The following is a 26,922-nucleotide window of genomic DNA, read 5'->3' as shown; positions in this document are numbered from 1 at the left end:
ATGGTGATGACCAATTTTAGAGTTTTATTATATTTTGTTCCTGATTTTTGCCCTAAATCTTAACCTCTATTTGGATTCAAATTCAAAGATCATATTCAACATTACAAAAGTAACTCTGCACAAAAAATGTATGTAAAAATGCATCTTTAAAGAGCATCTCCTATTTCAGTGACTGAAGTATTGCACAAATATCGACCAAGCTGTCAAAAATAAACACTGTTTATGGAGGTTATCCCTCACCTTGGGATTTCACCGGCAACCCAGATTCTTCCTTGCCTGACCCACAGAAAATCTACCCAGGAATTAGTCTGATTCTCAGACCCTGTGAGCATTCACAGCCCCATTTTCATTCCAGATCTGGACCATATGCAGGACCTAACCTTTGTTCTAAACCTACCAACCACTGAAAAAGTCAGTCTGGAGCATTGGTATCGATATCGGCAATACTGGCCCTGTCTTTACTTTGTGTGGAATCGATACCAAATCTTGCAGTATCGCACACCACTAGTGGAGACCAAAATTCAGAGTTAAAGGAAAGGGAATATTAGAACTACTCACCAGGTGGATGGAGACTCCAAATCTAAGTTAATGTAACCTAATCTAAACCAAACAAACATAACCATGAAGAAAATAGGTCAGGCTGACTCCACTGACTTTCACTGGGTTGAAGGAAAGTGGTGAGCAGTGTGACTCTGAGTGTGACACAAGTGCTTGTTTGACCACATACATAATGAATGCTCCACACAATAGTACATACCATACCTTTTTAAACTGCCTTTTTAACAGTCAGGTGATTTCAGTTTCCCCTAAAACATGTCAGAGTGTAAATATTTCAGGCATGTGTCGTGCTAAGCGAGCAACATTGATGCAATCTGTGTTTGAAAAGACAGGAACACGTTTGACCTCACACTGCTGACTACCAGCAAGCGTTCATCCGTCAGCAGATAACCACACTGACCTAACTTTCCACTTACATGAACACAGGTCTCATGTGACAGGCACAGATGAAGCTGTAATTTTCCACACCTGTGAGGACGTAGCATTGAATCACGTGAAAGGTTTCTTATACATGCATTTTGGGGTGAAATATCTCACCTGTGCATGAAGATTATCAGCCCTAATTAGTGTGAAGAAAAAGGGAAACTTTAATGAAAATTCTCGGGGGACGAACTTAAAACGAATCTCAGGAGGTGGCTGGGAGGACGTAACACATGCTGCCTCACACACACACATCAGTGTTTTTCATAGAAAGGATTGCACCGCTGGGACTGTAATGTGAAGCCAGCGTTGGGTGGAGCGGTTCTGTGTTTTCTCCCCAGAGACAGAGAATCTGTTCAATCCAGGGCCTCGGTGCTTAACATCCCCTCTGCACCTGAGGGTGTCAGCTGTGTCCTGACAGGGTCTCCACTCAGCCTCAGTGTTGGATCAAAGACCGGGCTGTAATTGAAAACAGATCCAGCCAGAATCCCCCCCTCCAGCAGGAATATGCTGAGTACAGGCCAACTCCTCACATTCCAAAAGCATGAACTCAAAAAAATAATAGAAGAACAAAACAACACTTGGAAATTTCTGCTCTACCTGTTCAGACAAAGTGGAAGGAGGGGGCTGCTGATTGTATCTGTCTGAGCAACTGCACACATAACTGCATGTTGTTGAGTCATTTGATGTGACATGCATGTAAGATTCACTGTTCCACACTCCAAAGCCTGAATTAGGCCTGAATCAGCACTATAATATGCGGCCTCAGTCAGTTTTAAATGTGCAGGTGCCTTTTCTAGATTTTTAGTTCATGTCTTTCTTCAAAGGAAATGAGAAGGTCGATGCGTGACTGTGCATTAAAGTGGCTATAATTCACATCTTACGTTAACAATGAATCTCATGCGATCAGTGCTGGGTTGTTTGTAGTGATTAAAACACACAGCATTATCACTAATCTCCCTAATCCTCTTCAGATCTATAGAACATTCTAGTATCTTTTTAGTCCATTGTTTTGTTTTAGTTTTCCAGCTGCCGCCTTTTCTGTTTTTCTACCTTGGATTCTCACAGTGTGTTCAGTACCAAACAGCAGACAGACAAAGTTAGTTTGGCATTTAGCTGATAGCAAGCCAAATATTTCCATCTGGGCCCAGTTGTTCAAAAATTTAAAGTGGAATGATCCAGATTTGAATGTCTCATGTTTTCCTACCCAGAGACATGTAATCTATCTTAGATAGATGCAGATATAAACTTTTAAAGATTCCCAGATATATATGAACTAGCCCTTCCTCTACCATAAATAATATTTAGATTTGCAGTTGCTTATTAATTAGTAGCATAACGATGTTTTAAGCGATTTGAAATCCTGAATTCAAAAAATTGAGTTTAAATTACATACAATATTAAGTTGGTGTGATTATCAGAAATGTTATGTCAACAGCACATCAAAACGATGTCTGCAACTTCAAAGGTTTATCTAAACTAAGATACAAAATTTTGATGTTGCATTCATGCATTTAATTAAGTGCTGGTGACAAGTCTTCAGAATTACTTTTAAGTGTGACCAATTTGAAAGTTTTCCTCTATTTTATTCCTGAAATCCACTCTAAATCCCCTCCTATATTGGAATCAGGATTATCAGATTTTTTTTTGGATCACAGGTATCCTAATCTGACTAAAAACTTTAGAACAACACATACTGAAGGTTTGGTCCAGAGCAGAACCAAGACTAGACAATGTGATCTAATTCAATTTCAGATTTATTTTTGCCTTTGACAAACAAATGAACATTGCTCAGCTTTTGCAAAGCAAGAACTTGTTCCTGGCGGATTCCTGCCATGAAGTCAAACGTTACTGTGATGTGATGGAACAACAGCTGAACTGTAAAACTCCAAATCCACATTTAAGCTGCAGAACCATTAGGTTTTCTGCCACTGGTGCAACCACACAAAATCTGTTTCAACACACAAGAACAGCATGTTCTGTTTTCTCACCTTGAATTGTGGTTCTGCCTTCTAAAACAAACCGTTTCCTTTTGACAGAAATCCTGTGTTTGGTTTTGCACTTCCTCTTTTAATACAGGAATATTACAGAAAGAAATATGGGCAGAAGTCATTGCGGTTTTCCTCGTGGCATTTCCTGCCATTATGGTGTAACATTTGGAAGGCTTTAATCAGCTAAGCAATGAGGGGAAGTCAGGGTCAAACTCAGAATGCTGTTGAGTGTGAAATTATGTCAGTGGGGTTTAAGAGCTCTCAAGAGTGAGGTGGTGAGTTGAGTGTGTAACAGCAGATGTGAAACTTTGTACAGAGGCCAACGTCCTAAAGAGATGACTGATTTAGAAGGTGACTAAGTTGTGTCTGTCATAAACCTGAACTTTTAGAGCTTTTTGTGCCTGTTTCTTAGCTTTTCTGATTAATCAGAGGTCCAGAGTGCAGCAAGAATTGGGATTAATCTACACAAGGATCTCGAGACAGTGATTCACTCCTAATGAAAGCAATGTGGTCAAATGAAGCATCTGTGCCAGCTCATTAGAGGGAGAAACCCTGTTCACTCAGCTACTGTTCTGCTTTTTAGTGCCAACTATTGAAACAAACCCTGATGAGGGGAAATGTCTAATGAAAACAAAACAAAGCACATAAGAAAATAAAAAAAACGTAATTAATTTAGTATAATTTTGACCTTTATCCCTGTGTGAGTGCATTGTGTGACCAGCTGTGAGTGAGTTCAGTGCAGCTTCGTCGCCACACTGACTGCAAAAGGTACAAAATGTTTTTGGGTTACATTCGGTGAATTCCACAGCAGCACTGCGAGTCCAAAAAGGAAGAGAGCCGAGTCTCAGAGGAGCACTGATAACTTATTTTGGACATGTGATGTTTCTTATTTGCGCCGAAAACTCCACCGCTCCTCCGTTTCCAAATTGTCCCAGAACACATCCTGCAGAAAGCCTCCCTGTTTTGCTCTCATCAGCAACTACGCTTGTGTCACGCTCTGCTATCGTGACCCCCCCCCCCACAACAACAACAACAACAACAACCGCCTGGGAAGTCTTTCCGGTGCTGCTGTTGTGGTCGTTGGTTTCACACACTCGATGTTTGCATCCGTGGAATGCAGCCCGCCCCTGACACTGTTCTGTCTCATGAAAAATCCGAGTTGTTGTTTCCTGCATGCTAGACTGTGGTGAGCAAGATCCCCCTTCTTAAAATAACCGTAGTGCAATTAAGATGATGACCTTAGTCGAAACATTTGCACTCTGGAATTAGACAATGACACACTCTTGCAGAATAAAAACAATGCTGTGATGTGGATCTAATTCCATGTGTGGAAAAAATGCTCTAATTCTTTGTTAGGTATATAAATGTAACAATTATCAGTTTTACAAATTGAAAACAGCCAAAGCATGAGGCCAAGAAGAGCAGGAATATGAAAACAGGAGCACCCATTTCCTCAGGCGTTGGCAGCAATGACCAATGGCCTGAAGGAGCATTTTGCTAAAGGCTGAGTGCATCTTGTCCAGTTTGTGTAGAAACCAGAAATAGAAAAATTTACTAGCACAAAGGAGATAGTGGGAACAAGAAATGATAATATTAGCTATGCTGGTGGTGTGGCTTTACAGATGGCAGTCCCCCTCCTTAGACTCAATGTCTCATTGGATGCATCGCCCTGAAATTCAGCAGACATTTGTGAAGCTCAGAGGGTGAAATCACTGCATTACTTTCCCTTTAGCACCATATTCACGATATCTGTACTGAATTGGTCAAACAGCCACACTGATGTTTAAAGAAAGTGCATCGCCCCTTAAAATACGAATTGTGATCCAAATAACTAAAGCACATCACAATATTTCTTACAGATTGCATCAAATGAGATTGACGCACTTAGATGATGATGCAACATTGCATCAGCTGCTACTTTCAGCTCTAAATGCACGTTCTGCAAAAGCTGCAGTTATTCTTTGCTTCTGCCTTCATTTTGTTGTCCAGTTGTAATGTTAAGCTGAAATAATATGGGGGCTTATGATAACATTCCAGCCATAAATGGATCAAAACTAGTGTATAAGGGCTGTGAATGATGATTTGGGAAGCTTTTGAGAGCACCTGTCAAATATTAGTTTCACCTTAGCTATTAATTTGAATGAATATTTGGTTTGTTTCTATTTGTGATGGAATAAATGTAACATCACAGTGAAAAATGGTTAGAAATTGGAACTGAACTTGTAGAAATTCCTCAGTGATGCACTATCATTGAACACTAGTGTTCTGCATATATTGCCATGAAAGTTGGTTGAGATATTCAGTGCTCAGAGGGTAAATGTTGTGATGATCCCCAAACTTTTCAAGTAACACCACCAACATGTCTATGTTTGTAGCTACTTCCAGGGAAATATCTGGGTCAATATATAATTGCGTGACTTTTTTGTAACACAGTTGACATTTTTGCTGTTTTCAGGCCTAAAATCAACATTTCTTTTATTCTAACCAAACACCACATGGCATTTTTAGAGAAAGATTCTTCTAAATATTATATATACAAATGAGTAAAATTGAAAGTTGCTGCCAAGATATTGTAGCAACACTTTTGACATGCAATAAATCCACACTTGACTTATGTTCACTTGTTATTTTCCATATAAAATTTGATATATTGCCAAAAAAAAGAAATATCTGTCATGATTATCTCAACCTAATAAAAAGAACACAAAACTATTTTTGAATAAGCTCAGTTTGTTATTATTTAGCTAAATTAGAAGGTGGTTGTTATTAAATTCGGACGGTTATTTAGTTGACATTTTAGTGACATCCAGTCATTTTTTTTATTAATAAGTGATTGTTTCCATAATAAATATTTATGGAATTTGTAAAGCCATGATCATAATGAACAAAAAATTTATGCAAGATACATCCCATGGACTTCAAAAGTCCCTCAGTCATATATTGACCCATCTCAACACCTATCTGATGAACTGGCAGAACATTTTGTGCATGGTACTCAGTGTTCCTAGAATCTACGACCTAGTGTCATCATCTAGGACCTAGATGATGCGTTCCACTCTCTTGTTCTAGTGCCACCATGACGGATAACTTTTGTGGTTTTATCTGTCATCCATCTGTTGGATGGATGCCATGAAATCTGATACAGACATTCATGACTAAACTCACATGAAGCTCTGGTGGTCCTTTAATTTGTCACTCAGAACCATTATACATTTTTTAAAAACTCTATAAACCGTCAATAATCATCTCAGTTACTTTGTCTTTAGTGTCAATTTGCAAATTTATAGAGTTTATATTTATGTTTACAATATCACATTGGTAGCATTTTTGCATGTTAGCTTTGCCATCATGTGCCATTGTTACATTTCTATGAGTATTTAGCTCATATTACCATTGTGCCAAAGAGCAGTGACACAGCTGCTCGTCTTTTTGTAATTAAAATGCCCCTCTCTTGGGAAACGGTTTAATTAACGACACATAACAAAGCTTTTGAGGTGAGTCTTTGTAGATTTTGTGATAGTACTGAGTATAATTTTTGTACAATTAATCAACACCATTTCAGAATGTCTCAGCAGGAGCATTTACAGATCTATAATCTATGCGTACTTCCGTAAATTTCTCTGTTCTGGTTTGGCAGAAAAGGACAGAGCAGAGAAGGGGAGGTCTTACTAGATAATCTGCTAGTGGGAATAGATATAATTAACACAAACACACGTTTAAAGAACCTGCTGCTGTGACCTCCAGCGGTGACAAAACATCTGTTATTTTCTGCTCAGCATCACATCTGTCAAACTTAATTCTTGTCAGGCAACAAAACACAGTGCCTCCAAGTATATTCACCTTAAGCTTGTAAACAAAGTGTACAGGGAGCATTTCTAACAAGGACAAAATCTCCAATCAGCCCCCCTTGTTTTGTTGGATAGAAGCAGTGGTGTTGATAGTTAATGAAAAACCCTCCCAGCTGTTTTTTGACCTTTTCCTGTTCTCTCCATGTTCACTGTCATCCACTCTGACACGTCTAACGGCGGCCAGATGTCCCAGATGGCCGGCCGGGCTCTGTGCTGTCAGCAGATCTGCGAGCTGAACGTGAGCTTAGCATAAAACACAGACACGACACATCAGTCCTCTAGGGGAAGAAGCCAAGGAAACCTGCAGAGCTGTACAGTTTGCTCCCTGTGCCTTTTTGGCCTCATAAAGCAGAGAGGTGGCTGCATCACATTGGTTGTGTAAATTCTTTTCGTCTGACTTGTGTGTCTGAGGCACTTTAAAAGGCAAATTAACCTGTCATCACATCAACAATTATCTTCTGGCTTTTAGGCTCGTGTTGTGGGTTAAAATAATCAGACATACTTAGTTCAATCAAGAATGCTTGACAAATCACACAGGAGGAACCAACGCATTTCTCTTAATGAGGAAATTTATTTTGCATCTCTGCTTCTACATTAATCTCTCCATGACACAACCGGCGTCACAAACGTTAAAAACATCAGTAGAACCCAACTGTCTACAAGTGTGCTATGAAAAGGATTGCAGTATTAAAACAGGCGAGGAACACTCTCCCTTCTAACAGCCTGCCTCTGAAAACTAAGCCTGAAACCAACACTTATTGTGGACACAAAGTCAGGTTATCCCACATTGGAAGTGTCCCTGTTTAAATTCTGCATGCTTCAATCTGCATCAGTGTTTGCTGTAATTGTCAAAGCAGGTAATTTGTGGTCCAGATGTTGTCTCACTGGGATTAAAACAGCATTTTCTATCTTTTCCCATAAAACACGCTGCCCTCTTTCAAAGAGATCCTTTTCTTGTAGCTCAGTAAAAACAAATACAATATACTTCTACATAAACAGTATATAAAGCATTTTAGTAACAAAAAATTACCAGAGAGATGCAATCAGAAGGCACAGCGAGACAGTGGTGACAGTGGCTGCTCAGTGAGGAGACTGTAAACATTTCGTCCTGTTCTCTCAAGAAGAAATATACCGGGATTGAGTGTTCAGGTGTTTCCAGAAGGCAGTGTGTTGGCCACGAGAGCGTCGTCACTCCAACAGTCAGTTAAAAACAGTGTTGTAAGGCGAAAAACACTTGATATAGAAAATCTTGCACCAGATGTGTAGGCAGCAGGGAATACAAGGTTCACTCTCTGCAGGTTGGAACATTGATTAGATTGAATTCATTCATACACCGGACCAAGCGGTGCACCTTGTTGTTGTTGATTCCAATAAATTAGACCTTGGCCTGACTTCATCAACGTCCTCTCTTAAAGAAGAACATTCAGTGCCCAAAGAATGCGGCCAACACACACGGAAACCTTAATTTGGTTGAAATTTCATTATTACCGGAGCGTAATCTCCTTGAACACTTCTCTCCTGCTGGATAAGCAGCGTTCAGCAGTGTGTGGTGCCAGCTGTTGTTTGCCAAAACGCCACTGGCTGACCGAGGGAGGCGCATGGCCATTCATCACCAAGGTCTAACCCGATGGGCTGAAACAAGAGCTCCGCTACGCGTTGTCGTATTTCTGCAGAGCCTCCTCTAGTTTGCCTGTGATTTTCTGAAAGAAGGTAATCTGCTGCTGCAGGTAGTGCTGCATCTGAGCCTTGAAGTCTCGCACACGGATCTGGTGGAAATGCTGGATCTCAGCCAGCGTGGCGCAGGAGATGATGTTGCAGCGGTCGTTGATGCCTTCCGCCTGCGCCCGGTCCATCTTGCCCTCTTCCACATGCTTTTGGCTCTCTTTTACCTTTGTCAGAGCTCCTGTTTGAGGGGGGAGAAAAAGCAGGAATTCAGATTTGCTTTCTTGATCAAATTTATACACAACACACCATTAATCTCACCAAAACTGCAAAACAAACCTCAAGGATGTCCCATTTTTAAAGACATGAGATGGTATTTCCTTAAATGTAACCTTTAAACTTATGAAACTGGCTAAAATAGCGGTTCCTGTGTTAGACCAGTTTGTTCCAAACTCCCTGGGAACCATGCAGAGCCACATCTGTATCTATAGTTGGAGAATGTGAGGGCCTAGGCGCTAAAAATAGCTGCTACATTATGTCACTTCAAAGTCTATTCCAGCCATTTAAGGGAATTTTTCTGCCAGTTTGATGTCAACTACTGAGGTTGAAGGCAATTTTGAGGACATAATATTAACATGGGCAAAGTGCCAACCAAATGTGAACACATTTGTTTTGTAAGACATAGCTCTTCTTTAATACTCATATCATGGTCAAGCAGTTGACCTGAGCTAACCGCTAAGAGCAGAAGCATAATGAATGGACTTTATGGTTAGCATGTCCGTCTAACAAGCTGACTGTAGTACGCTGAGTATAACCAGAGACATCATAAACAATCCTAAATATATGTGAAAACTTCATAATGTCTGCTTTGCAAAAATACAGTCAAACATGTTGCTGCACTGATACAAGTAAGGTGTCGTCACACTATGTACTTGCATACCAGAGTTATAACCTGTGGGGAAAAAAAATATTTTTTATACTTTTCACGGAAGATTTGAAACTTTTGACAGGTCATTCTTGACATGCAGCTTTTATGTCCCATGTTTATATTCAACGAGATAGAGACCTGGTCTTGTGAGCCCAAAATAACTGCCTGGGTGGCGTGAAACAGATGGCTGCTGAGTAGTGAGACTTGTCTGTAAGGACTTTGGTATTATTACCGACGACAAGAAGTATTTCACTGGTTAACTATATACTGAGCAGTTATAGGTTATGTGGAAAAAAGTCAGACATAGTACATCATTTGGTTGATAGTATCAGATGATATTGGTCTGTCACAGATATATCAGTATCATTTATTTCTATATTTGCTTTGTGGTACAGAACACATGTAGAAAAAGACATTTGGCGTAATTAAGAAACTGTGTCATCCGAAAGTTTGCCAATCAACGCGACTCCGACTCCATACTTGTGTACAAGCACTGTCTGCAGCACATGCAGCAGAGTATATATCACAGCTGAGCAGACAGTGATGCAGTCGAGTGGTGTCATCACAGTGTGTTACTTTGATCATAACAGTGATCCAAATACATTGCTGGGAAGTTAATTAAAATGACCCTGTTTTCCCTGTTTTTTTGGTTACGCTCTAAAAATTGGTATCAGCATTGGCCGCAGAAATGCAGCATCAGTCAGGCTCCGCTAGTAAGATATTAGCTTTTCAGAGTGCACTGAGCAGTTTTACTACGACAATCACTGACCCATATGTTAGCAACATTAACCTACAGACATTGTGTGTGTGAACCTAAATCCGGTATGTTAAAAACCTAACAACAAAGCAGAAATCAAATATTTGCAATGCTTCTTCAAACACTTAACAGCAAAACAGGATTACAAAATAAGAGCCTTATCCACACTTTTCCATATCACTGAACTGGTGGATGGAGTTAGTACCCTTTTCCCTGAGGCTTGCAGCTTTATCTCCAGTTTTTTATTTATTTATTTTTAGCACAAATCATGTGTCTAATCACCAAAAGCACATTTTAGTCCTCTTTTACAGGGTTCTCAGTTGAAAGCAGGTCACGATTAAAAGACATTTTTTCAACATTTATTCTTCTGTGTTGACAGGCCATTCAAAGGGGCCATGGATAGAGCGAAGCAGCTGCATCTGAGCTGAAGTAGTGCATATTTTAAAACATTTCTTTTTCTGGGAAAAAAAATAATATTGTTAGAAAAAAAAGCTAATGACTAGATCTGATAATTGAAGACACGAGTAATTAGTTGACCCCTACAAGCTATAATTGATCAAATCTCTTAGTGACAAATGCCATTTTGTCTGGCAAAACTGTGGCGACCATCTAGAACTAAGAAGCCTGTAACTCTGCTGGAAATGAGGGACAAAAAATTTATTTCTAGGACAAATCAACAAATTATCAACTACGCATGTGCGGTGAATGTAAAGTGAGATGGACAGTTACAGTCACAGTAACTAGCTTAACAAATAGTCAATTCTAGTGTTATGCATTAAGACTTTTCATTCACATTATTTTATTATAGCACAACTACAAAGGTTTCCATTCTGTTGTGGTTACTCATGAATTTCAACCACTTTTTGTGTTCAGCTGTTGGATGAGACTTTGATCTCTACATTTACGTTCAGGTGCAGCAACTCTACAGGTGAATTTAAGTGAAATAGTCAAACGGCACTTTTACTTCACACTGAGAGCATCAGTAGAGTTTGCTCTGAGCTTTCTCACTGCCAGCCAGAGCTACTTGCTGCCGTCATTGTGGTGGACACTGTGGTGACGGAGGAGGAGAGACATGATGGTTTGCAACCTCCCATTTTCACAAGTATCAACTGTCAGTGCTGCTTCCTTTTGCTTGCAGCAGAATAAGCCTTCAGTCATTCTGGTGCCAAACCAAAGAAATTAGCTTCTAACTTTCCAGACAGATGTTTTGATGTGAGCAGAAGGCAGGGTCATGACATTGGGAGCTCACGGACCATGACTTATCAAACCGCTGACATTTTCTGACCGACTGAAGAAAAAAAATGTCATGAGCAATAAGTTGTAGGTTGTAAAGCAAGAGGAGCTGGCAGGATGTGATGCTCCATCTGAACTTACTGCTTAAAGTGTCACAGCTGGAATTAAAGAGGACGGAGACACACTGGTTAGAGCGGTAGCATGGAGGCTAATGTGCATGTGGTTACATCAGCTCTTAGTGTTTCTTAGAATCTGTTCTTGTCCAATTTAAAATCGCATGAGTACATCAAAGAGAGGTAGTTTGAAATTGTTATTTTATTTAAATGAACTGTGTGTCCTCTTAACAAAGATTTCATTAAAAATGCCCAAAGATTTACTAGTTTCACTAGTTTCATATTCGTGAGGACTTGTTGATTCTATGCATTTCTGCTACATTAGTCTCTGTTTTTTGGACAAAACAAGATATCTGTGATGAGGATTTCGCAGTATTTCCTGGCATTTTATAAACCAAACCATTAAGAAAATAACTTGCAGATTAACCAGTCATGAAAATGATCATAGTCCTGAAAAGTTTTAAACAAAACTTGTAATGAACCCATTTGATCTGTCCTAGATCTTTGTCAAAACAATGCTCTGCTCAATACATTGACATGCAGAAACTACTGACATACTACAGGTGCATGTGATGTTATCAGGTGTTGACGCTGACATGTCGTAATTGTTCAAAATGGCTCAAACATCGTGTAGCAAGGCAAGTGAAACATGTTGCATGGCGTGACCAGCTGACAGACAGCGTAATCCACTCAGGGTGGAGTGTGGAGGTGAGATTTGTGACCTCAAGGCAGGCAGCAAAAGCTTCCTGTATCGACTGTGTCATGGGAGTTTTTTTGGTCACTATGTGAACTGAGTCATCGGCACTTTGCTGAAACTCTGACTCAGCCTGCTTGTTTCCTGGTGAGATCACAGTGACCTGACCCATCACATTTTTGACTTCCCTTAAAGTTCATAAGACTTTATGAGCTGTTGTTTTCTTTCGCAGCACTCAACATGTAAGGTTTTATGTTAGAGCAAAGAGAAATATGCTGACAATCCCAGCAAAAAAAGACAGTTCTTCACTGTTAAAACCCCCCAAAACCACACAGTTCTGGCTCCTTCAGCTGTGGTTTAACCCACATCTTGGACATTAGTGTCATGTACAACAGAATATGACAAAAAGAGAGACAGATATGAGGTGTTGAAAAGACAGACGGGAACGCAGCTGTCTAAAGACTTAAATATAAATCCCAAAGGTGTTCGCTGTACCTTAAAGTCTCTGGCTTCCTGCATTTTAAAAGCCCACTAATGGACTAAGGAGGAATAATTGTTACCATGGAGACTTTATGAGAAAAGGCAGGAGTACAGTCATAGATGGTGGTGTCAGCAAACTGTAACATGCAGAGCCACATCATTTTCACCGCTGCTGCTTAGCAGGCAGTTTGCAAAAAGAGAATTATTAAGATACTGAGTTTGTCTTGTCCTGCAAATATTTTATGTTCACCACTAATTGATTGTTTATGCTACGAAATGTCAGAAAATATAGAAAACTGTCCATCATCAGTGAAGCTTTCAAGTTTTTTTTTTCAATCGACAGTCCAAAATCCTGATGCTATTTTGTTTCCTGTCACATATGACAAGAAAAGCAACAAATTGCACCATTGAAGAAGATGGAACCCAGAAATATTAGTTGTGTTAATTCATTTTTGGTTATAAAAAGAATAAAACAATCAAATGACTATTATTAGTTTTGCTGACAATGTCTTATCGTTGCATCCACCATTACTGTTAAGCTAAACAAAACAGCAAAAAACTTTTAAAGTAGTTCAATATTTTAAAGAGAAGTGCACTTTAAAATATTTAATTTCAAACCGTCTCTTCTCAAACCTTTTGTTCTGGAGATTCAGTCAGATTTTTGAGTCAATAACTCCTGAATTAGAAAAACAACAATACTGAAAGAACCAAAACATCATGCACCAAATACAGTACATTTGTAGGAAAGAAACATTGTCAATAAAGTGAGCATATGATCTGTAAGAATTTGTGATCTAAGACATCTGTGAACTCAAGATTTCACCACAATGTTGCATCTGATGTCTTCTTGTAAGAGCCTCGCTTCTGCTTCTGGCCTCTTTCAGTATTACAGCTACTCAGTGTATTTGAAATGTATAATTCTATTTTCTTTATGACAATCTGACATTCAAGCTCTAGCGCTACTTATTACTGCACACACCCAGTGATAATGAATAAGGTTTGCTGCATTCTGCAGACTGACACCCTAAAGAAGAGCAGCTCCTGTATATCTCCTGTGTGGACGTCCTCCCTCGGTGTATGGAGGTGGCACTCAGCCCTCCTGGGCTCACTGCAGGCTGCCGCTTTCTGCTCTTACGTAATCCCTGGTTACACAACACCGAGCTACTGCGAGCCCGTGACCTGCACAACCAGTGGCAATCCCCATCTCATCAGTCCAGCACCTCGGTCATCCATTCGTGCATTAGAGGACGTTTAAACAGCCTGTAGCCGTGTGTGTGTGTGTGTGTGTGTGTGTGTGTGTGTGTGTGTGTGTGTGTGTGTGTGTGTGTGTGTGTGTGTGTGTGTGTGTGTGTGTGTTCACACAGAGGAGGTGTCAGCTGAAAGGCTGACTCTGCAAATAGCCTGACATCCTTGTAAATCGGTGCTTTCCCCTACTCGCCTGCCATTGTGTTATCACTTCATGTGGTGATAAAACTGTGATGAGATCAGACGAAATCAGACTGCTCCAAGGGATGTGCTGAATAGGTAAATTTAACAAGGGAAAGAGAGCCCATAAATGATTAATTCAGCAGCTTGGCTTTATCATACTTTCCTCTCTTCCAGGCTTTGTGTTGTGTATGCAGTCTAGGCTTGCAAGCAACCTGATTAAACTAAACCGTAAACTACAGCATGAAAATGGGATTGAGATCATTCCTTGTCTATTTTATCAGCCAGATAAAAAGCAAATATCTGAACTATTTAATCAACTAAATAACAACAATTGCAAATATATAACTGAGTTGTGCTCTATTATTTTAGCTACAGAACTTACAGTTGACTGCAGACTAAAGTATATTGTCATGCTCTGGTCTAAAGTCAACAGGTTTTTCCTGTAGGAAGCAATGCAGGCAGTATCACTACTATCACACTGTTTGAACAGGAACCTTCAGCAGCATTAGTGCTTCAATATTTGCTCTGTGAAAAAGCGACTGTCACCTCAGAAAAAAACAAGATGAATGTGTTTTCACTTCTTCATCACATTCAGACCTAAACATATACAGTAAAGTTTTCATTTAATTATTTGTCTAACTCCTCTCCCTTTATTCATGCTGTATAGAAGCATTTAAATTTGAATTTCTTTGGTAATCAGCTAGACTAAAGTCATTCACCACTGTCTGTGGATTGTATTTGTGAAACTCTTCCCCTCCCTTTCCTTTCTCAAGAGCTTAAAATAAGAAGAAAACATCATACCCCAACGCTGTCAAGGCTTCAACGTCAGATTGTGACAAAAATACAGGATGTAAAGCTCAATATGTTTTTGTCCAAACAAAGTCAGATTAGTTAGCATTGTGCCTGCTGAGCTGCACACTAATGGCTAATGGGGTCCCTGTAGAGGTGGAGATCGATGGGCTGATGGTCGATGTCCCTCTGTGGGGACGCTCACGTTTCAGCGGTCACTTGACAAATAGAACTGGCCTGGTGTCTGTGGTCCTAATGACATAAATGCCTAAAAATAAATCCAGCTATTGAATACACTGAGAAGCACACAGACAGCAACTGTGATATTAATACAAGACTGTCAAAGAAATCCTCCTAAATGGGGCGATAATGACCAAACAACATGCATTTTTAAAGCTTCCAAGTTCACCGTTTCGCTGTCTGGTTGATTTAAAGTTTTACTACCCCGATGCAGGGGTGAGAACTCTTTCAGTCCCAGCTGACAATGAGTTTCTGTGTAACCACTCCTGCAGCGGAAATGTACACTTTGGTTTAAGACAACAAAGGATGTGGCCGAGCTTCTCCGCAGGTGAACAACCGGGACAAGACTGCAAAAACCTCACACTTCTTGACCTTTCCTCCACTTGTGGCAACAGACAGGATGGAGAAAAAGCAAGATTGAGATGCAGTTAAAGGGAAAAAAGGGGAACTGGGGTGCAGTTTTGTCTTCGCACAATGATACATCAGTTAAATTTAAGCTATCTGCATTTAAAACCACCTATTCTTTCAGGTACCTGCCTCTCTAATTACAATCATTTCACTGCAGTATTAATAGATGCCAAGTGGTCTATGTTTATAAAAGACATGCGGACGACATAAATAGACTTTAGAGCATAAATGTCATGTACTTTTGCAGCATGTATTTGCATTGAACGCTTCCTGGAAACACTCAGGCAATCTGAGGGACAAGCTGCCATTCAGGTGTCATGAATGAGGGAACTTTACAAGTTAATGGCTTCAATTTGTCACTTCTATTTGACATTCTAAATGCTTTCAGATAGGAGAGAGTGTACTTTCGTCTAACGATTTTCCTATAAATAGAAAAGAATTAGTATGCCTCACTTGCATAATGATTAAGGGTAAAAGGAATGCACGAGTGAAAAAAAACTGGCTCAACTGGATTCAAAACAAAAATGAGGAACTAAACAGCCTCAGTGCATTAAAAACAAGATGAGATCAAAGTGGATTGAACATGCTAGGCGTGGGTCTCCTTTCATCTGTTGCATGCCCTGTCTTTTCCATCAGCTTTGTTCCCAGCCTACCGGTGCTGTGTAGGTGTGTGGACCACTTTTCTCAATATTTTGCCTGCAGCAAGGTCTTCCAAATCTCTTATCATATCCCGACTGTGTAAATGGCTGTGTCACCTTATTTGGGCTGAGTGTGTCGGTGTGTGTGTGTGTGTGTGTGTGTGTGTGTGTGTGTGTGTGTGTGTGTGTGTGTGTGTGTGTGTGTGTGTGTGTGTGTGTGTGTGTGTGTGGTCTACGTGGCAAACTTGATTTGAGCTGACTGGGAAGTTTGTGTCCCGCTTCAGCCCAAACACAGCCTCGTCCTGTTTCTCCAGGGCCGTGTTTTGTCCTATTGTGGAGCAAAAAGGACTCCAGTGTTTGCAGGGACTCGGATGATAAACCGAAACACCCGCAGGCAAACAGTTTGAGTTGTGGCTCAAACCGAGTCGATTTGGCAAGTTTGAGAGTTCATTTTTTTGATTATATATCTAATAAATGAAGAACCGGGGCCTCTGACTGGCAGATGACAAGATTATTTTATACTCAGTGTGATTTTAGCACGAATCAGAAATAATGCACAGGATGAGAAGGATTAGTTCACATCATCCTCTAATCTTGTGTATACTGGCCCGTGTCCTATAGCGTGTCCTACATGGCGCTGTTTCAGGTAGGATTCTCAGTTTGAAAATACAAAGGAGCACATGTTGGCACAAGAAAGCCTTCAGAGAGCGGGAGTGATGTGGTTTGAGCTGCATGTTTAAGACAGATGCAACATTCTCACATACGGCAGCAGCAGTGGCAGCGTCTCTCTAAACCCTTCCACAACACTGTGCCTTTTGCATAACAGCGTTGCCTCCTTATGAGTGACATTTTGACACACAATGAAAACAATGGCTGGGTTGAGGTCATGTAGGAGGGTGGCTTAGATCAGCCTAACAATCCAGATAATCTAGAAAGCCTCATTAATGCAGGTTTCAGTCACGTAGTTTGGCTTGTGTCAGTATTACCGACCAACCAGGCCGGGCACTGTCTCTGTACCACTAATAAGCAGTACGTCACCAGAAACGGAAACTAAAACACAGACCAAACTGGGTGGCACCAGCTTCAGCAGGTGAGTCAAACAGTGGCGTGTGGACTGGTTTCCTAATGCAAACTCTTCCTATTTGCTTTGCAAAGGTGACACTGGCTGTATTGTAGCCTGCTGCTCTAACAGGAGCATGACAACCTGAAATGAATGACTTGTTACCTCACTATAGCCAGCAAACACACTTCGTTCTTCACTTTAAAACCTGTTGATCGGACCTCAGCCAAGCTTGTGGTAGAAAGTAATGTCTAGAAGCAACATGTATGATCCTATAGTCACCGTATGATTTTGGTTTATTTGTGCCTTTGAACTGATTGGAACACTGAGAACAATGATCGACCAATATTGTTTTTTTAAGGGCCAGTACCGATACTGATTGTTGGTGCTGAAGAAACAAATATTTGGAATCGGTTCCAAATATGTGTTTTTTCAACACATTTGTTGTAATGTTTTAACAGCATGTTATAGCAGGAACCTGTCATTCATAACTAGACTCCTTCATTAATAAGGGTGACTATGACTGTATATGTAAAATAGAAATAGGAGTGATTAAATGAGGACACTCTCCTCTGTTTATGTGGGATCAGCTGAGATTGATTAGTTTTCTGTTCTTGTTTTCTTAACCTTTCATCACTTTTATTGTCCACTAAAGTTCATATCTTAAAACACTATTAATTATTGTCTTCCCGACTGTTTCGGGGTAATTTGTGGCTGCCTTCTAACTTAACCATTAGCGTAGCCTTAGCCACTGTGAGAGGAGTGAATAACTTGGTTTGTGGCAACAGGCTGTGTTTCTTGTTCAGTTTTTTTCAGTCTCTGCTTGAGAAACATTTCTGAGACCACAGAGTGACGACAGAGAGAGGAGGCAGCATCAGACCTGAAGTAGCACATTGAATTTACCAATAATCGGCCAATAAAAACGTTAATACCGATAATCTGAAAAATGGCAAATATCAGCCTCAATAACCAGCCAGGCCGATAATCGGTCTATCCCTAATTAAGATTATGAAACATTTGAGATTTGATGTGCATCTTTCAGATATTATGTTAATAGTTTGGGCCACTTCATGAGGTCTATATCTTGCTGTCAGTCCAGTTATTCAATACTGAGAGTTTGAAAAGTCTAGAAGAAATGTGATTTAACATTTCTGAGGCAAAATGAGATATCAGTGAGTGACAAATGCAGAAATTGTGTATGACAGTGCTGCTAGTTTACCTTTCTGAACATGGATGATGTCTGGGTAGTTTGCCAGATGTCCCTGGTAAAGAGCTAACAAATCCATGATTGGGTCGAGGTCCTTGCTGGGCTGCTCTGCAAAATACTCCCCGATGGCTTCATACGCGTCCCCAGTGAAGGAGATGGCCTGGTTGAGTCCTGCAGAATACGTCTGCTGGTCCATCTCAAACGCCTGGCTCAGGACTTTAAACGACATCCCCACTTTCTGATACTCCTTCTTGAAGCCGCTGATCTGCTTCCGGGCGAACTCATTGACCGTGGCGTTGAGCTGCAAGGTGCTGTCGTCCATCCGTTTGGTGAAAGTCTTGAACCCGTCTATTTTGCTCTCCACCTCCTGGAAGTCGAGGGGAGCCGCTGGAGTGCTGATGGTGAGGAAGAAGTTGGCTCCGACCATCTCGTCCTTCTCGGCCTTCCTCTTGCCCTGCTTCCAGGCCTTCTCGTCAGTGCTGTTGCAGGTGAGGAAGTGCTGGAAGACGTCACACCTGGCCAGCACCGGGTGGCTGGTCATGTGGTTCATCCACCAGATGAGGCCTTTCCTCCTCTTGGAGATGAAGTCCTCCTCGAAGCGCCCCGTGGCCTGCTTCTCGGGGATATGTGGCACCGAGATGACCGGGAACTTCTCCACCAGTCGGGCGTAGAGCCAGTCAAAGTGCTTGTACCTCCTGTTCACCTGGTTCTGAGTGTGGGTGGGAGTCAGCTTATAGGAGATGTAGCTCTTCATGCCTTTGAACTTGGTCTGTTTAGTGGGGTCATCTATCGTACAGGTGAAGGGGTACGGGTTCTCCTGCCACTCCGGACCATACTGACCCATCACCACGCAGATCTTATCCCCATCTTTCACGAAACCAGACGCCTCCCCGAGAACAAACGCTTCCCCTCCTGACTTCACAAAGGTGGAGAAGCGGTTCAGGTTCCTGCTGACCGTAGCGGAGCTCTTTGCTTGCTGTGCATTCCCTCTTGACATTGAGGATGTTGACACTCTGTACGTGGAGGGCCCGTTGCCTTCAAAGTCATTGTACCTTCCTCCCACAGTGCCCGGCTCATCCGCCACAGTGGAACTGTCATCCCAGTCATCATCCCAGTCATCATCGCTGCCTGGACTGGGCTGCTGGTAGGTGTGAGGCTGCTGCTGGGGATGATGCTGCTGCTGCTGTAGTGGGGCTGAGAAAGTGGTGAAACCAGGAGGAGTTGGCTTAGAAAAGTTCTCAATTTTGGGCTTATAGGAGCCGTCAAACCCTCCGGATGGGATGTTGGCGTACCGGGAGTCCGGGTAAGTGTCCCCAGATGTGTTGCAGCTGTTGTTGTTCAACGTGGAGGAGGCGTCGCTCCGCAGGATCTCCACGTAGGAAGCGGGGAACAGTCCCCTCTCTCCTTTGCTGTTCGTCCCCTCGAACCAGCCCTCGATGTCCTGCTCGCTGTACAAAGTTAGGATCTCGTTCTCCTTCACCGACACCTCTCCGGGGTTCTCCGAGTTGAAGTCGTACAGCGCTCTGGCTCGGAGCGCCATGATTCCCCGCAACTGGACACCGGAGCGGGACAGCGGGATGCAAGGAGGGAGTAGCAGGCGGTTAGCTCTGTCAAACCCACCCGAAACTACTCCTGGAAACTGCGCGGACAAACTTCTAACAGCGTGGGGGAAATCCTGCTCGGGAGATCCTCTGTGCGCAGCGCTGCGTCTCGATCAGAGCCGAGAGGAAGCTGCGGTGGTTTCAGTCCAGAGGCTGCAACGTGTGGACCTGGATTGACGGTGTGGTTTTTTTTTCTGCCACAACAACTCTAATCTGAGCTCCTCCAGCCTCCCTCCGATCCCAGTCGGACGCTTCTGTCTTCACACGCTGCGCAGCAACCGCACGTCGGCCAGGCTGAATAATCGAGGGCGGAGCTACGACACGCTGCAAAATCCAGTCAGACAACACAAATCAAACCGCCTGTCAGAGCTGCGACTAGGCTGCTCCAGACCTGTTGAGCGTGTCATGACCTGCAACAAAACAGATTGCTCAAGAACAGTTGTAAATTTTAAATACAATGCCTATCTTTTAAAATAATGAACGTATGGTTAGCTTTTTGTCTTCCACATGTTCCATTAAAGTGCCATATTGTTGGATTTCAACAGCAAATCTATCAAAACATTCTGATTTGAGCATGTAAAATATGCCTAGGATGATCAGAAGCTGAATGGAATAGTTGATCTTGCTACTTAGTCCATTCAATACAAAATATAGCATGACATCATACTCATTAAACTCCAGATTTTAAAGTCATCAGTCCCACGTGTAAATTTTGTGGCTAATAAAACTGCCACAAATTTACAACACTGAGAATCTATACATTTGAGATACATGTAATTTACTTTCCATTTTTACTTCAAAATATTTATTTTACCTACATTAAAAAGGCAAACTACTGTGATTTTTTTTCTCCATTAAATTTGTCAGTCACACACTGCTAGGCTACTAGTTACTTTTAGATTAATATTATCTAAAAACTATGATTGACCTATTAAATACAAGGAGTCGTTTAGCTCCAGCATGACGAGATCCAGTGTTAAGATAATACTTGTATGTTGATGCATCAGCACTAATGAACTGATAAAAGTGGTTCAGGATACACCAGAAAAACTTTCACCTGCAGAACTTTACTTTTTATATACAGTTACAATTATTCTTAAGTATTGACATATTTTTCTTTAAATTAGACTTTTTAAAATCAGTATTAAGAAGGATCTTGAAGCTTCTCTTTTAATGCAAACATGCAGCCAGAGACCTCTGCAAAGCAACATTAAACAAGCAATAAATAAAAACTTGCAAGACTAAAAATTATAATAAATATTTCAAGGTTGAAAATTGACAAATGAAAGTCAATAAAATAAGATGAACACAAGTGATATAATAACATAATGTAAAATCTAAGAGAAAAATTCCTGCATTGACTCAAGCAAACAGTGTTAGTGCATAAGTATATGGTGCACTATTCAATTTTTTGTTGTTGTTGATCATATTTACTATTTGTGATGATTTCCTTTTAACTACGGCTTGTGCTAGCTGCAGCTCAGTCCAACGTATAGCCGAGGCCTTAAATTCACAATGGATTTTGATATAGTCATTGATTATTAACCGAGAAGACTGTTTTTACACCTGATTTCCACCACAAATTATAAGTGACCATTTGCTTGTCATTTCCCAAAATACTAAATATTTTCCATGACCTTAATGGCAACTACAACCCTGAAAATACTAGAATTAAAGTAATAAAGAGAGTTTTAACATAGGATCTTAGGTATTTCTACATTTTAAAAATACTGAAGCCATGAGTCCAATTGCTATGATCGCTATTTTATTATTTATTTAATTCGGTTTCCTATAAAATCTACTTAAATTAAATTTTCTCACACAAGGTCTAAAAAGCTGTCACAAGCACTCCCCTAACCCTAACCTGCTGATCCACTCTAATGTCTGATGTCTCAAATATGAAAAACATTTAGAAAAAGAATGTAAGTCAGTCTTAAGCTTTGATATTTTAATTAAACTGTGTAGCATACGGTTTAAAATAAACAGTGGCATGTTGCAGTCCTGTACAGCTACGAAGGCTCTGAAGCCAGAAGCTAAGCTGATTTCTTGCTTAAAGATAAGACTACAGCTGATCTAGATAGTCGACTGGATGAAGCCAGAAGCTAACCAGATTTCTTGCTTAAAGATAAGACTACAGCTGATCTAGATAGTCGACTGGATGTCGGGTTGACTTGGGATCTTGCCAACGTCATTTAAAGGAATGCCATCTACAAAATGCGTATATCATACTGACTGGTCCACATTCCGAACATCCACAGCATTTCCAGTTCAGGGCTAAATCACTTACTGTACGTCTATTTTTAAATCCAGTGCAATTTAATCCAGATTTTATAAACCGCTGATCTAAAAATACATGAATAAATCTATTGATCGTATAAGCAGGTAGACATTCTGCCCCAGACGCAAATAGCTAAATGTCCTTTTTCTGCTCTCTAGTCTCTCCACTGACACCAGTAATCCCACATGATTTAACACATCCTTCTGTGTGACTGTAATCAACACATAGGCAGTCACTGGGGCTGCAACTAAACATGATTTTCGTATTCATTTAACATGCAGATGCTTATCTTGAGTGATAGATTCACTGTTTTATCATAAAATATTTGGAAAATAATGAAATGTACTGGTTTTAATTTACAAAGCAATGACAATGACTTCAAATTTCTTGCTTTATTTAACCATCCAACAGCGCAAAAACCCAAAATATTCAGTTTACAATCAGATATGAAAAAGAAAAGCTGCAATTCATTCCTTTAAAAAAAAAAAAAAAAAAGCTTCAGCCATTAATGTTTGGAATTTTTCTTGAGAAACAGTTGTCAATTAATTTTTCTACTCAGTTAATCACTGCAGATTTACAATAATCCTTGCTCGTATGTGGGTGGATGCCAGTTTATTACACTCAGCAAATAATTATCTTTGAATAAGAATGCAGTTCAGCACGGTCCAGGTCACAATTGTCCCCCAGGAGGAGATTATGTAATAAAACAGGAAAATCTCCAGGCTGTCTAAATGATGAAATCCTTTTTTCTACTTGAAACATTTAATTTGGAAAGTATGCTTTACCGATTAGATGCTTCATGGTTTCCAATGCAGCTTTCATTAATCAAATACTATCTAGTGGCTGTAATCAATAGGAAATTGAGCGTACTTTTGCACAATTTCAACCATCCAAAGCCATACAGCTCACACTGTGTTTGATCTGAACCCTGAAATTCCTTCAACTGATCTTTGATGTTGTTCCAATGTGCAGATTCAAAAACCATAAAAAGACGATTACAGACTTAAAGCAATTCTTACTCTGGACATCTTCTATAAGGTATTAAAAAGTACAGTTTTGCACTAAGTTTTATGTGGTCGTTTATATCAGTACTTTACACGTTCATGTTCATGGTCTAATGGTGCAGAAAGGACACAGCTAACCTTAACAGCTTCAGGGCTTTTAGTCTATAAAACCTCCACTGAAACCTGCCTTATGAAGCAACTGATTAACTCATAACTATTGCTTTCAGTGAATTGTTTTAGTGTCTCACAGACCATATGCTTTGCTATGGATTTTTACACCCTGTTAAATATAAAACTCCCCAAAGAGGCACAAAATATTTTAAGCTGTATATTTGGCAGCATTTAAATGCATAGATCACATGAATTGCCCTTTCCAGCCACATACTTTCAACATTCTCCACTTTCTATTTTCAAATGTGGTGGTGACTTTGCATTTTTACAATTACTGATTGCAATTTAAGACCATCATAACATAGACTGAATGCTCCTTTCTTTTACACATGGATCGATTAAAACCAAAAGCAGAGTTTGTGCTTTTATGTCATGACTCTAAATAGTGTTTTTAATGTACAAATTTAAATAAGCACAACTTAAACCACCAATTTTGTTGACACCCTATTACACAAGCAAACCATTTCCTTACAGAGAGATGTGTAGACAACAAAGCCAGGCCTGTATTGATGATGTGCTTTTATTTTGTTGATGCTGCCCCCTTGTGGTTGTTTTGTGTTTTTGCCTCTTTTTTCAGAGTAAGTTCATAAATTCTTTACATTATGTATAAATATCAATAATAGTAAAAATCAGCATAAAGACTGATTCTGATTTGAGTTATTATTGAAAAATCTGACTGAATGCGTATTATAATGATAATACCATTAAAGTGTGCATCTGACCTTGCTGCCACCGTTGTTTTTACCCAACTTATGCAATCCTTTTGCACTTATTATGAAATATGGCCACTAATATGTTGGTGTTTGGCCTTATACTTATCATGGAGCTGGTAGTAGCTCAGTTGGTAGAGCAGATCGGCAATAAATCACAGGGTTTGTGTCCTCAGACTCCTCTTTCCTACACATTGAAGAGTCCTTCAGCTAAAATACTGAACTTCAAATTGCTTCTGAAGTGATTGTGGGGAAATGTGTAAGCCACTTTGGACAAGAGGCTCTTCAAACTGAATGTGATTTGCTCAAACATCATGTTCTACAGGCCACCAGAGGTCTCTCTTCTCACGTTTGACTTGGTTCGATATCCCAACGAGGACAATGCAACTAGATCAATTTTTGTGTTTAAAATATTTTGCAAATGAAACGGTGTCCTTTTGTGTCATTTAAACACTCTCTGCTCCTTTCAGACCCCTCCTCAGGACATTCAGTTCACCTTCCAGTTGGTAGAGTTCAGGGAGATTTCCTTTATAGCACATCGCATGAAATATTGAAGAGGAGTGTGGTCTCCAGGGAACGGGAATCACTTCAGTATGCAGCTTACATCACATTAGCAGACTCGTGATTTGTACCATTCCTCTAATCAGTATGATATCACATAATTACTCTGTCCCAGTCCTGATTTTGATTCCCAGTAGATAATTCTTCTGCAGCTTTGTCCTGTTAATTTGGTCCTGTTTTACAATAGCTTTTCAAGTCCACAGAGAGTTTTCTGTGCAGACCGTTGGGGAAGGCAATGGAAGTAATGTCAGTCACATTAGCATGAAAGGTGCCACACAGATAGTAATGCTCCTTCAGCTTAAGGTAGATTTTTTTTTGCATGACTCCTTATGGTAACTGTTATGAATCTCCTTACATGCCTAAAAATGAACACAAACCCGGATGACACAAATTATGCTTTAACGTGAACACATTCATGATTTCATATTCATTTGCAACATGCACATTGTTTCTTTTATTCACCTTCTTCTTACTGCAGCAGCTGTGGGAGGGAACCACTTGTTCAGTTTGATCTGTGTTTGGACTTACTGTGCCATCTCCTTTCATTCATTATGTACTGTGTACATAATGCAGTATGTCAGAGGCTGCTGTATTTTGGACTACAGAAAACTGCAGTTGCATGAATGTGTAGGCACCATGTCAGATTCTTCAGATGGTAGTTGGCTTAGATGTTGGAATTGTAAAATAAAAGCAATTGTGAATAATTGCAAAGCTCTTCAGTGGGTACAGTATCATTTTAAATATCTTCACATTCAAATATATTAGTATTTTTAAATAATATATACTGTATGTAGTGTTTTATCTGAATACCAGCAGTGGAATGCAACTAAGTAGCTTACATTTGCTCAAGCTCTTTACTTCAGCACAGTTTTGAGCGAAAGAATTTTTAAAATTATAACAAGGCTAAACTGCAAAGGTCAAATGTAACAACATACCAGTATTGTTCAGTATAGTGATGCTACACAGCCACGACAGCCTACAAATCATTTTCTGCAGACGGAAGGGGAAAGAGAATCATTTTGATATTTGTTTCAGTGGAAAACAAATGCACTAGCTGCCAATCTCACTAAAACGATCTGTGAAAATAGTTATAATAGTGGCTCATGAGTATTTCAGTGACTTGCTACTTTATACTTCTAAGGAAGTAAGAAAAACAGTGTACTTTTTATTCCACCACAGTTTTTGACAGCTGCAGTTACATGTTACTTTGGAGACGGATAATACAGAAAAGATCATTGCAGGTCAAACAAGGTAATATCAAGAAGCTGCATACACACTAATGCATAATAATGATAATAATAATAACTGGAAGCTGAACAACAGGCTGATTGTCAGATCAATCTTCAGCATTTTTATGATTGTCATATTGTTTCTTTTTCTTCCGCATTATTTCCCAATGGAATTGTTTGAAACTGCACTACTTTAACTCTGACGCAACCTTGTCTTTATCTGTAGTCATTCTGTAATCTTGAGCAATGTCCCACCCATGACACCATGTGACTGGTTACACATCATGAGTAATAACCCGTCAGCACTGCAGGACCAATGTTCAAAAGTAAAAACTCTTTTAATGTAATTAATTGATCTCCAGCACAGATACAGCACTTTGTAGAATGGTCTGACTCCACCTCATCATCATTCTGCTATATGGGAAAATGTAATAAGCACTTGCTTGCTTGTTGACATGTCTTTAGATCAGTCACAGTTGTTTTAGGCAGTGGTGAGCCAAGGATGCAGCAACGGTGTCCTCTCAAAGTAGTGATGGTGAGAATTGGTTTTGGTGGAACATTTGCACGCATGGAGGCGAATATTGTTGTTAAAATGGCTAAAAAAAACAAGCCGGGCTGTATTATTGCTCAAGCCAAGCATTAGGTCAAGCTTAAGTTCTTTATTGTGGCAGGTTACTGCCCTTGATGCTGTTGTGTTGTTGTTTGCAGTAGTAAGGCGGGGTTTGAAAACAGTACAACATAACTAGCAAAAAGGCAATGTGAAATCTGGAGAAAAATGCCTAGCTTATACCTGCCATCTACATGTCGTGGGTCAGGCTGCTTTCTATTAAACATATGTAAAACAGATATTAAGCATTTCAATGAAGTTGTAGGAGCTATTTGTTAGTGTTTGTTTGTTTAATAGTTGTTTGGGT

General features: G+C 40.2%; 2 protein-coding genes across 2 annotated transcripts in view; one reads left to right on the top strand and one right to left on the bottom strand.

Moving 5' to 3' along the window:
- The window catches only part of arl15a (ADP-ribosylation factor-like 15a), a 139,485-nt gene that overhangs the window by 10,454 nt on the left and 102,109 nt on the right, over nucleotides 1-26,922 (top strand). The gene's annotated exons all lie outside the window — the stretch shown is intronic.
- snx18a (sorting nexin 18a) lies at nucleotides 7,369-20,344 on the bottom strand. The gene is made up of 2 exons (XM_023269157.3): nucleotides 18,467-20,344; nucleotides 7,369-8,720 (listed from the first exon to the last, which is right to left on the bottom strand). Exons 1-2 carry the CDS (start codon nucleotides 19,992-19,994, stop codon nucleotides 8,467-8,469), a joined length of 1,782 nt encoding a protein of 593 aa, XP_023124925.2. The 5' UTR covers nucleotides 19,995-20,344; the 3' UTR covers nucleotides 7,369-8,466.

The sequence above is a fragment of the Amphiprion ocellaris genome, chromosome 6 (assembly GCF_022539595.1).
Source record: "Amphiprion ocellaris isolate individual 3 ecotype Okinawa chromosome 6, ASM2253959v1, whole genome shotgun sequence".
NCBI classification, from domain to species: Eukaryota; Metazoa; Chordata; class Actinopteri; family Pomacentridae; genus Amphiprion; species Amphiprion ocellaris.
This window is presented reverse-complemented; position numbering and strand designations above follow the sequence as displayed.